At 57.5% G+C, this 10814-nt stretch overlaps 7 protein-coding genes across 7 annotated transcripts; all 7 read right to left on the bottom strand.

The window, feature by feature from the left end:
- Positions 1-283: 283 nt before the first annotated feature.
- DQ04_01111090 (putative trans-sialidase) lies at positions 284-1057 on the bottom strand (the record flags this gene model as incomplete). The annotated part of the gene is made up of 1 exon (XM_009310225.1): positions 284-1057. The coding sequence occupies one exon, from the start codon at positions 1055-1057 to the stop codon at positions 284-286; it is 774 nt and encodes a 257-aa protein (XP_009308500.1).
- A 415-nt stretch (positions 1058-1472) lies between these two features.
- On the bottom strand, positions 1473-3533 carry DQ04_01111080 (hypothetical protein; the record flags this gene model as incomplete). Its single annotated transcript, XM_009310224.1, has 1 exon — positions 1473-3533. The coding sequence occupies one exon, from the start codon at positions 3531-3533 to the stop codon at positions 1473-1475; it is 2061 nt and encodes a 686-aa protein (XP_009308499.1).
- Positions 3534-4013: 480 nt separating this feature from the next.
- Positions 4014-4616, bottom strand: DQ04_01111070 (rev7; the record flags this gene model as incomplete). The annotated part of the gene is made up of 1 exon (XM_009310223.1): positions 4014-4616. The coding sequence occupies one exon, from the start codon at positions 4614-4616 to the stop codon at positions 4014-4016; it is 603 nt and encodes a 200-aa protein (XP_009308498.1).
- Positions 4617-4961: 345 nt separating this feature from the next.
- DQ04_01111060 (putative heat shock protein) lies at positions 4962-5780 on the bottom strand (the record flags this gene model as incomplete). Its single annotated transcript, XM_009310222.1, has 1 exon — positions 4962-5780. One exon carries the CDS (start codon positions 5778-5780, stop codon positions 4962-4964), a length of 819 nt encoding a protein of 272 aa, XP_009308497.1.
- A 430-nt stretch (positions 5781-6210) lies between these two features.
- DQ04_01111050 (hypothetical protein) lies at positions 6211-6537 on the bottom strand (the record flags this gene model as incomplete). Its single annotated transcript, XM_009310221.1, has 1 exon — positions 6211-6537. One exon carries the CDS (start codon positions 6535-6537, stop codon positions 6211-6213), a length of 327 nt encoding a protein of 108 aa, XP_009308496.1.
- A 149-nt stretch (positions 6538-6686) lies between these two features.
- On the bottom strand, positions 6687-9170 carry DQ04_01111040 (putative leucine-rich repeat-containing protein 72-like; the record flags this gene model as incomplete). Its single annotated transcript, XM_009310220.1, has 1 exon — positions 6687-9170. One exon carries the CDS (start codon positions 9168-9170, stop codon positions 6687-6689), a length of 2484 nt encoding a protein of 827 aa, XP_009308495.1.
- A 370-nt stretch (positions 9171-9540) lies between these two features.
- On the bottom strand, positions 9541-9900 carry DQ04_01111030 (U6 snRNA-associated Sm-like protein LSm8; the record flags this gene model as incomplete). Its single annotated transcript, XM_009310219.1, has 1 exon — positions 9541-9900. One exon carries the CDS (start codon positions 9898-9900, stop codon positions 9541-9543), a length of 360 nt encoding a protein of 119 aa, XP_009308494.1.
- Between the last annotated feature and the right edge of the window lie 914 nt (positions 9901-10814).

Genomic DNA, 10814 nt, shown 5'->3' with positions numbered 1-10814 from the left:
CCACCACCACCACCACCACTACCACCTCCGCAGCAGCAGCACCAACGGCACACCCACGCACACTTCCAAGAAACAATGAAGGACACACTTATCAAACGCATAGGAAAGAAAAGCACCTCGCCACTTCCCGGGTTGCTTGCCGTCCACCGCCAAAACCCGGCAAAACGGCAGCCACACCCCTTCTCTCGCTCCCTCACTCCTTTCTCTGCTGTTGTTGTCGTAGTTGTTGCCGTGCCAGCATTCATTCGGTTTCATAGTCTTGCAGTCGTTGTCCACCCCACGCTCATGTGGTGCGCCCGCCGAACGCCGCGGTGCCGTCCGGCTTCATCATGACCTTCACCTTGTCGTTCACTTGCACTGAGTCGTTGACGCTGACGAGGCCGTCGCACTCCTTAAACGACGCCATGCGGTACATCCCCTTCAGCGAGACCTTCTCCACAGAGTAGGTGTAGCTGGTGGGCATGATCACTTCCGCCCACACCTCCTTCGCCTCCGGTGACTCGTCCTCGTCGGGGATGATGTGCAGCACGTCCACCGGCATGCCGCAGCAGAGGAACTTCTGCTGCAGCTCCGGCAGCGAGTCGCCGGGGATATTCACCTCCTTCCCCGCGTCCGCGCTGTGCTCGGGGTAGACGAAGCACGCCATGTCGTCGTCGTCGAAGCCGCTAAAGAGGNCCTCCTTCCCCGCGTCCGCGCTGTGCTCGGGGTAGACGAAGCACGCCATGTCGTCGTCGTCGAAGCCGCTAAAGAGGAGCCGCACCCGCTCCGACCGCACCTCCGCGAAGTCGTGACCCTGGCCCGCCGTCACCTCCTTCTTGCGGCCGGTGCCCACCTCCACGAGTTTAATGTTGAAGCTGGCGGCGTTCTGCCCCTTCTGCGAGCGCGTGTTGGCAATAACGCGGTAGTGGCGTTTGTCGATCTTGACGATCATGCCGGCACGTGCCTTATCCGCGAAAACGCCACGCTGCGCGCAGGACAGCGGTGTGACGCGACACGGCGAGAGGCAGTTGCTGCTGGCGACGCCCACCAGAAATGGATGCAGGTGGCGACGCAACATGCCGCTACACCCGCCTCCGTCCTTACTTCCGCTTTCTCCTCCTTCTGATCTCCCTTCTCTTGTGTTTGCGAAGAACCCCCCCGCTTTTTGTGTTCTCCTCCCTAGTCGGTAATGACACGCCCCCTTCCCGTTGCTTTGACTTCTGTCCGCCCCGCACCACAGCCGCAGGAGCCTGTGGTGCAGCAGCAACAACATCCCGAGGATAGAAGAATGGGAATGAGAAAATGACACAGCAGCAGCAACAGCAGTAGAAGCAATTCATCACTAGCACCGGCGCGACAATCAACTTCCCCAACCACAATCCGCTCATCTTCACCATGACGGCGTCTCTACATTACTGCAAACCAGACAAACAACCACGCAGCCTGCCAGACGCGCAGTGCATCACAGACACCCATGTCGTCTAGCTTTCCACTCAAGACGTCAACTCCGCAAGTACAGGTAGCGGCGCCTCGTGTGTGACACGTTTCCGCAGCAAACGCCGCATCGGTCGCGGTCCCTTCCCACTATAGTCGCATACATAAGTCGCAAAGTCCAACGTGATGCCGGAAACCTCGAACACCTTCTTCTCGCGCGTCCGCGCGAGAAAAGACTGCTCCGCCACTAGAGCAAACTTCAACGGCATTGATTCCCACACTGCGTGTTTAATCACGCCCTCAACAGGGTCTATGGTCTGCACAGGCGAAGTGCACACCTGCCAATTGACAATGCCCTCCTCCACTGTTGTCTTGGCCTGCGAGAGTCGCTTGACCTCGAAGTAATGATCGACATACTGTGCTCGCAGAAGTGTCTGAGGGTGGAGGCGAAGGCGCTCGTTCAGCTTCACATTTAGATACGCGTGCTCGGCAACGTAGCGGGCGCGGAAGGCGCTCTTCTCCGCCTCGGAGCGCAACTTCTTCACCACGACTGTCGCCACCGTGCGGTCCTCCTCCGGGATCAAGGTGTCTTTCATCGCACCGTGCAGGCAGCCGTGCATGTCCAGCACAACATGCGTCAGACTGTTGCGGTCATCATACACCTTGACACTGCGCACACGGAATGATGAACACAGTGGCAGGAGCCACTCCCGATCGTAGGGGTACATGGAAACATCGCAGGCCTCCAGCGCGTCCACGGCGCCATGAATCTCAAACAGAACTGCACTATCTGGCACCTGAAACACCTCTTCATCCATCCAATTTACATTGGGCCGCACCAATGAGAAGCAGGGCAGCATGTACCACTCGTCCTCTTCCATTTCACGTATGTAGTGCAACTCCTCCTGGGGGAGTTCTTTGATGCCGTAGTACAACACTGGCATCGGTGGCGGCTGCGAGAGCATTTCTTGGGAGCTACTACTTGCCCCAGCAATCAGCAGTAGTGTGGAAACAGTATACGCCCACTTCGTTAGCCCCTCCGTGTTGCCTGTGCGAAAGCAGCTGTGAATCTCCTGCGCAAGCGAAAGCGGTGGCAGGTCGCTAATCATGAATGTGCGTGCTATGTCAATTGGCTCCATTGTAAACAGTCGGACAGCCAGGAGCACAGTACTTGGAAGCTCCGGGTACAGTGCGCCGTACAACATGTTCAGCGCATCCTGGAACACCAACACGGCGCCAGCCTTTACACCCAAGTTCCTTGCAATCTCGTGGTGCAAACCACACGGCTGGCGCCGCTTGACACAAGTGATGGCGCTTTCCACAATGACCTTCAGTAGTGGCCCATACGACTCATACAAACGGAAGGCCGAAACAGCAATGTGCCACTGGAGGCCGATAGGGTACGGGCAACGGTCATGCGCGGCTTCCCACAACTGGTCCACCTCCATAATGGAGAGTTCTTCAGCCATGTGCGCGTCGGCCTCCTCTAGCCCACCGGTTTGATCGGACGCGACCATGACTGCCCGGTACTCCTTGATCTCGTCCACCACTGGCCGCTTCCTCACCTCAGAGGTTGAGAGGAGCGCTACCTTTGGGATCTTGCCGCCCTCGGCGTGGGCAACGGTGCCGCTGATCTTGATCTTGGACGAGTTCAGCGCCAATTTGTCCGGTCCAATGAGACCCAGTGAGCGGGGAATGGTGAGCATTACGAGATACTGGGCGTCAATGCGGTGCACGCACTTGAGCAGCAGAACCTGTTTCGCAGGGCCCTTTCCTTTCTTCGCCCCATCGCCCGACCAGTACCCACGGAACAGACGCTGCGGCGCCATGCTTTGCATCAGCGTGTTCTCGGGCGTGAAAGCCGACGCCTTACCACGAAAGCCCGGCATGCTGACCTGAATCACATCGCCTTCGATGAGGGGGACGGAGCAGCGGAACTGCAGGTTGAGGCTCACCTCCACACGCGGAATGGCGGGGATGACGGTGAGCGCCGTGTCGACAAGCTCGGCGGGGAGCACCTCCAACTGCTCAACGGTACCCACCGCGTCGGCACGGAGCGACGCCGACCCCGCCAGACGCGCAAACACGTCAACGGGTCCCTTCTTCTTCCCCTTGGCCATTCCCCCTTTGGTCCTTCTTAGTTGTTTGTTGCTGTCTTGTTGTGTTCACGTGCGTCTTTTTTTTTTTCTCTTCTTGCTGTTGTTGTTGTTCTTACCAAAAATTGAAAATAGAATTCTGCTGGTGCCTTCCTCGCTGGGCGATGCCGCACCCCCACCACCACCACTTCTTCCTTCCGCCGTGCCCTGCTGCTGCTGCGACGTCGTTGGCCCCCCACAACACACACACACACCACAGCAGATGCAATTTAAAGGAGAAAGCAAAGAAACGTCCATCGCAGCAACACACAAGAAATGTGAAAAGGCATGAGACGCACACCGGCGTGGAGGCGGGCACCAAGAAAACAAAAACAAAAAAAGATAAGAAACCGAAGTCCCCACCCACACACACGCACATATGAGCACAAACCACGAATAAACCCCGTTTCTCCTCCCCACTCTTTTTTTTTGTTGTCGCACCGAGCCACTATTTGTCGGGCCTCTTTACGCCATGTCATCCCTGTACATCACCGACGCGGCCACGCGATGGTAGCTGGTGGTGAATGAGCGCAATTTAACTTCACTGCTGTTCGGTATCAGCCGCGGATCACTGGGCTCCCACGTGCCGGATGGCAGCTCCGTGTCCAGCTCCGTGTACACCAGCAGGTCAAAAGTGCAATGCTGCTGCAGCAGCGGCAGGTACGCGACGGAGGCGGTGATTTGACGTATCACAGCCTGAATCTCGCGGCGAATTTCCTCTTCCGATTTCTTCTTGACGGCGCCGCCCTTGGTGCCCTCAACGATGACGTCAAAGGCCCACCGCTCCACCACCACGTCATCATCTGCCGCCGAGATAGTCAGCACCAACTTGCGCATCTTGTCGGCGGCCAACCACGTGGCAATCTGTTGCAGGAGTTCCGTGAGGTACGTGTTAAGGTCGTTGTCGGTCGACACCATCAACTGCACGCCGTAGCGGGTGACCTGCTTGAACTCCTCGTGCGGATACACGCCCCGCTGGTAGAGGATACTGTATATCGCAAAGCCGAGGAACTCCGTGACGGTGGCAACACTCCCTTTAAAAGTGATTGCCTGCACTGTCTGCGTCATGATTCTTGTGTATGCAAGTATATATGTTTAGATTTATGTATGTGGTGCGTGAATATGTGTGGGCTCCGATTGTGTTTTTTTTTTCGGTTTTGTTTCTATTCAGCTGTTAAAAAAAAAAACGCTTTATATCTCCTGCCATCGTGTAGAAGGAAACACGAAGCAGCAACAGCAGCAGTGTACACGTATTCCAGCATCGTACCCAATACGGAGGTAAATACATAGGCATGCGCGTACACGCACAGAATAGCATAGAAACAGTCTATGCGTGTACGCGCATGCCTGCACCGAAGCAACCAAACAAACGGGATCACGCTCTTCCATTTACCCACCCACTTCGTAACTGTTTTAGTCCAGTCGGTTCCTTGCGTGTATGAGAGCGTTGCGTATGTATGTCCACTCTAGGATGCAGCGGCGAAACTTGCACAGCTCCCCATTCTTCCAACATGCTTTGGCGTTGCTGTAGCACTCCTCGTAGCGCTCCTCCATGTGTGCAATGAGAAGCTGCAGTGTCGCCCGGCCATCTGCAGCTGTGGAATCGGCGGAAAAGATAGACTCATTTGCCGCCATCATCTCCGCAAGAAACTCTATCGGAAGAGATATATCGTTATCACCAGCAGCGGAATCAGTACCGCCAGCGTCAGCACCTGCGAGCTTTTGATTTTCCTTTAAGGTGCGACTATCGTCTTCGTGCATGAGGGCTTCCTCCTCTTCTGGTGTCAACGGGGAACCCTTGACTGTCTCTGCACGACACAGCTGCAGCAGATACCTGCAGCGCAGGAACGGGTCGCGCAGCGTCTCGTAGGACGCGTTGGCGTACGTCGAGTCGTCAGTATCCGCCTGTCGTATTCCTGATTCCACCGCCACTGCCACCGATGCCAAGGGGGGAGAAGAGGCGGCCGAGGTTACCTTCGCTGCCTCCTCCTCCTCCTCCTGCACTGCTGCCCTGGCCTGCACGTTGGCTTGATCGGGGTGGACGCGGCGCTGCAGGTTGTGATACGCGCGTTGCACCGCCGCCACGTCCAACTCGGGCGACACCGGGAGGCCCAAGTACGCAAAGAACGTCCCGCGCCCCAGCTGCCTTGCCACAGCCGTTGTATGAAAACAGCGGGCGCCCATGGGTGCCGCCAGGGGTCCGGATATGAGGAGACGAATGGGCCGTATCATCTCACCCACCCCTTCTCCTTAATCAAACAGGTGCTGACTTTATTCCCCTTTCCCTTTTTTTCCCCCCACACCCCCACCCAAACCCGCACCACATGTGATATATGCGAAGAACCAGAGAGAGAGAGAAAGAGAGGGAGGAATGAGGATTGGGGAAACGAACAGTGAGGAGCAGTGACAACACAAGTGCTACCTCCTGCACAGGGCGCCGAAGGGCATATAGAAGGGGACTACGCGCATGTGAAGCCAACAATACCCCCTGCAGCCCCCACCACACACAGACATGAATAAATATATAAATCTATATATATATATATATAGATTTATATATTTATATATACGAAATTGTGCATCATTTCCACCGAAAGCCAAGCGCGTAATATGCTATGTACATCTGTATAAAGCAAATCACATATTTCGACAGATCCCCCGCTCACAACGACAACGGAGGTGGCGGAGCTGCGCTTGATCTGAACAACGCGCCCACCTCTCGCACCGGCTGCAAGGCTAATTGCTCCAACGGCACCAAGCGTACTTGGGCCGCCTCTGCTGTCAGCTGAGAGGCCTGCAGTGCTGCACGCAACCGCTCAAGGTGTGTCGATACCAGCTGGGACTTTGCAAACCACTCGCGTGCAGACTCACCAGTAGCACCGCCTTCACCTTTTGACGCCGTTGCCTCGCAGCTCACTCGAAAGAAGTTGAGGCGACTCTCCACAAACGGAATGTAGCGCACCATGTCCAACAGCACGGCATTCAGCATTAAGTTCACCGACTTGGTCGCCGCTGTTGTCGCCGCTGCTGAGGTTGGTGATGAGAATGCCGCGGATGCTCCTACCACAGGGGATCGTGCCTCACTGTTGCCTTGTTGGTACTTTCCGCCACCATGGCGATCGCTCTTAACACGAGTCCTCACAAGAGAGCGTCGCCCACGTCGACCCGTGACGGAGCCGCTCTGCTCCTCCACTCTTGCGGTGCTCTCGCTGGTGTTTGNGTCCTCACAAGAGAGCGTCGCCCACGTCGACCCGTGACGGAGCCGCTCTGCTCCTCCACTCTTGCGGTGCTCTCGCTGGTGTTTGCGTGCGCCTTGCTCATGTACTCCTCAACGAACGCCTCCGTCATGAGCTCGACGCTAAGGTTCCACACCCCACTCTCGCCGTCCAGCATATTCATCACCCGTACGAAGGAAGTGCGCTCGAGCGGCCCCACCTCCACGCCTGTGGCGGTTAACACAGTCGGCAGCCGCTGCAGCAGCGCAGAGGAGGCGAGGATGGGGCCCACCGGCGGGGCAGAGGCGGTGGGCGTCGGCGACAATCGCATCGCCTCGCCCGTACGGCTCTTGTCCTTCTTCATCTGCTTCTTCGCCCGATGTGCCTCCTGCGGTGAAGGTAACTCCGTGACGTTCACCATGAATTGCCCCTCCAGCGCGCTCAGCTCGGTCGGAAGGAAAAGCGCCATCGCCATCTGGTAGAGGTACTCCATCTGTTCTGATGCAGTGATCGTGGTCGTCGCGCCCTCCGTCGTGGTGCGCTCCCACGGCTCTGGGATCAGCACATCCTTCTGCTGCTGAATTGTGCGGAGCAAGATGGCCTGCTTGGTTTTCGTGCTCGTCATACAGACCGTCTGCTGTTGCTGTTGCTGTTGCTGTTGCTGTTGCTGCTGCTGCTGCTGCTGCAGCAGCTCTGTTGTCTTGCTGAGCATATCGTCCATTCGCTGGAGCCGATTCGTCTCCGGCAGACAGAAGCGGTTGTTCCTGAGCCTCGCTTCCATAACAGCCGAACGGTGCAACAGGGCATCGTACAGAACACTATGATCACTGCTGCCTACCGTCGGTGTTGGAAGTGGCGGAAGCTGAAGTTGCTCCCGGTCAATGCTCACCACAGCGTTTGTGCCTGTCGCCGCTGGCTTTACCGCCGGCTCTATCGCGTGTTGCCGACTCGTGATGGACTTGCGCCGCAGCGAGCTGCGTTGTGAAACAACAGACGGCGAGTCGGTGGTTACTGCTGTTGTTGTTGTTGTTGTCCCCTCCAACGTCTTGACAAGCGCCTCCCACTTCTCCGCTGAGAGCGGCATGCCACCCCGTGAGAGTGCCCACGCAGCGTGGAACGCCTGGTGCTTCTCTTGCACCGCCCGCTGTGCGTCGGCCTGCGCCTGTGCTTCTTCTTGCATGCGCTTCTGCTTCTCTTCCTCAATTCGGCGCACCCTTTCACCCAGAAGACGTTCGCACGACGACGCCTTGAAGAGAGGGCGGCGCCTGCCAGTGGCGTCGTTCGCATCACTGGAGAGCGGTTGCGTGTAAGTGGACGAAAAGGCAACCTTCTTCAGTGCTGCGCCTTCGTTTGAACGTGCGCCCATAACGCTGAGCAGACATGAGCGCCGCTCCTGCTGCGTCTGCTGGTGTTTCTGCTGCCGTCTCTGCTCCAGCCGTGAGAGGAAAGTGACACTTGGCTCCAATGGCTTGGGTGTGCCGTCCTCATTCTCACCCTCTCCATCACCATGGTCGCTCTCAAGCAACGACTTCTGTGATGATGTATACGTTTCCCCCGACCTCGGTGTGGGCACCAGTGGCGGGGACACCCTGCCAGTGGTCATGACGCCCTTTGAAGAGCCGTACAACGCGGCGGCCTCTTTGCGTTCGTCGTACCGCACAGCACGCCTGTCGAGCACCTCAAGTTGCGGAAGCTCGTAGATGAGGAAGAGGCGGTAGCCCACCTCGTCGCAAAGCGGGTTGCCGCGCAGGTCCAGTTCCCGCAGGCACCGCAGCGGCTTCAGCTGCGTGGACACCGCGGTGAGATTGCTGAGACGATTGTTAGCCAGCGCAAGCACCTCAAGCTGCCGCAGACGGCTCACGTCGCCGTCGAGTGTCTGCAGGTTATTGTGCGAGGCGTACAGCCGCCGCAGCAGTCGGCAGCCGCGAGCGCCGCCGTATGGAATCTCCACCGCCGCGCTGTCCTCGATGACAGGCGGGGCGCCGTGTGCGTATCGTGGCTTCAGCAGGAACGCTATTTGCCGCAACCGGTTGTGGCGAATGATGAGGGTGTCAAGGTTCTCCAGCAGCTGCACATTTGGGTGCAGCCGTGTGATGCCTTTTCGACAGAGCGTCAGTTCCTTTATCGTGTGGTACTTCGAACGTGGAATCCCGAGGGCGCGAATCGGGTCAAGGCATAAATCTTGCTCCTCCGTCGGATCCACGTACGGCGGGAACGCCTCCTCCCTCTCCCCCTCCTCCTCATCGGCGGCGGTGGTGATGGAGTACAGCGAGACCTCCGTTGCCGCAGATGACGGGCTACACGAAGCCGTCGCGCTGCGCAGCGGGCGGCGCGGGAGGCCCTGCAGCGACCGCCTGTACCAGGCGCGTATCAGGTCCGGGTACGGCCTGCTGTGCGTTGTGTACATGAGTTGCCCCTCTGCTGTGGCTGGACCTTATCCCTCCTGCTCCTCCAACCCAACGCCCGCAGGAGCACAGGGGGCGGGGGCCTTGGCGCGGGCTTCGCGTGTTACCTGAACAATTACAATGGCGTGACACAAAGGAAAGCATTAGAAGGCAAAACAACAACAACAACAACACAAGAATAAAAAAGAGTCACGACAAGAAAGAGACACCCTTCGCCAACTACAGTTAACAGACCACGGCACCGTCGGCGAATAACACGTATCTGTTATGCTGTGCGCGTAGACACAAACAGAACGCGACCGGGCGGGGGAAGGCCCCGGGGCGACACAACGCCTCCACTCCTCCACCTCTCGCTTCTTCGCCGCTGCCGCTCTACTCCGCCGTTGCAGCAGCACGTGGCACACGCTCCACAGCCGGCAGGTTGCGGCCACGCCACGCCCGCGCACTCACCCTCGCCTCCTCCACAGTGTTCACGGCGGCCACACACACCACGTCGCTGCCGCGTATCATCATGACGCCCAGTTGCAACTCCTGCATCTCGCCACCATCACGGCCACCTGCGCCACCCTCGTGGCTGTTATCGTTGTTGTTGTCGCCGTCGTCGAACACACGCTCCACGCAGGACGTGAGGACGAGGTTGAGCAGCTGATCCGCGGCGTGCAGCACACCGACGAGGTTGCGCCCGTCCGTCGTGACCACCGAAACGCGCCGTCGCAGATAATGTGCCAACATCCTCCCTGCTGTGGTGCGGGTGAGCGGGAGGGGTTCTGGCAGCAGCGCAGAGACCACGAAGAGAGGGGGCAAAGAAGGGGAACACAGAGAGTGAGTGTGTATGTGAGGGAGAGAGAGAGAGAGAGCAGGAGAAAAAGAATCAAGGGACTGCAGTAGCAAACAGAGATGCCTTGCAGGCGCCTGCAGGAGTGGGAAGAGGAGGGCCCCGCCTCGCCGCCCCCACAAACACAAACACACACACACACACACANACACACACACACGTGGCGAGGAAGGAGAGACAACGCGGACAGGACGCCGGCACACCCAACAAGAAAGCCCAAGTTCAATAGGAGGGAAAAACTAAAAGAAAAAGACTGAGAAATGACCAGAGAGTACACATAAAGAAGGAAAGAACACACACAAGCACATATATCTAATGAGTGGATGTAGTAAGAGAGCGTCACACCCACTGCGTCGCCCCACTCCCCGCCTCCACCACCGTCTTTCCCCCCACGTCCCCGCTTAACTCTCATTCATCCCTCCATTTCCGAATCCCTCAGCCTCACGGGTGCAGCCGTCTCCTGCATTGTTGCTCCGCCTCTCGCACCCGCACCTTCTCCCCAATGTAACGGCGCACAAGGGAGAGGTGTGCTCCCTTTAATCTTCCTTTTTCTTTCTTTCTTTCTTTCCTTCCTTCCCTCTCTCCCATTCTGCGGGGGAGGCGGCGCTTGTGCGCGTGTGCGTATTTTCATAGTTTGTGTGCAGCACGCCTCTACATTTCTCCCTTCTGGTTCACCACAGCAGCATGCGCCCCTTTGCTGCGAGTTGCGCGTTAATGAAGTTGCCTAAGCTCTTTTTTTTTTGTCCCTTCTTCTTTTCCGGTTTCATATTCTTTCTTCGTCTTAAAAAAAAGGCATATATATATATATATA

The sequence above is a fragment of the Trypanosoma grayi genome (genome assembly GCF_000691245.1).
Source record: "Trypanosoma grayi strain ANR4 Tgr_111_V1, whole genome shotgun sequence".
NCBI lineage: Eukaryota > Euglenozoa > Kinetoplastea > Trypanosomatida > Trypanosomatidae > Trypanosoma > Trypanosoma grayi.
This window is presented reverse-complemented; position numbering and strand designations above follow the sequence as displayed.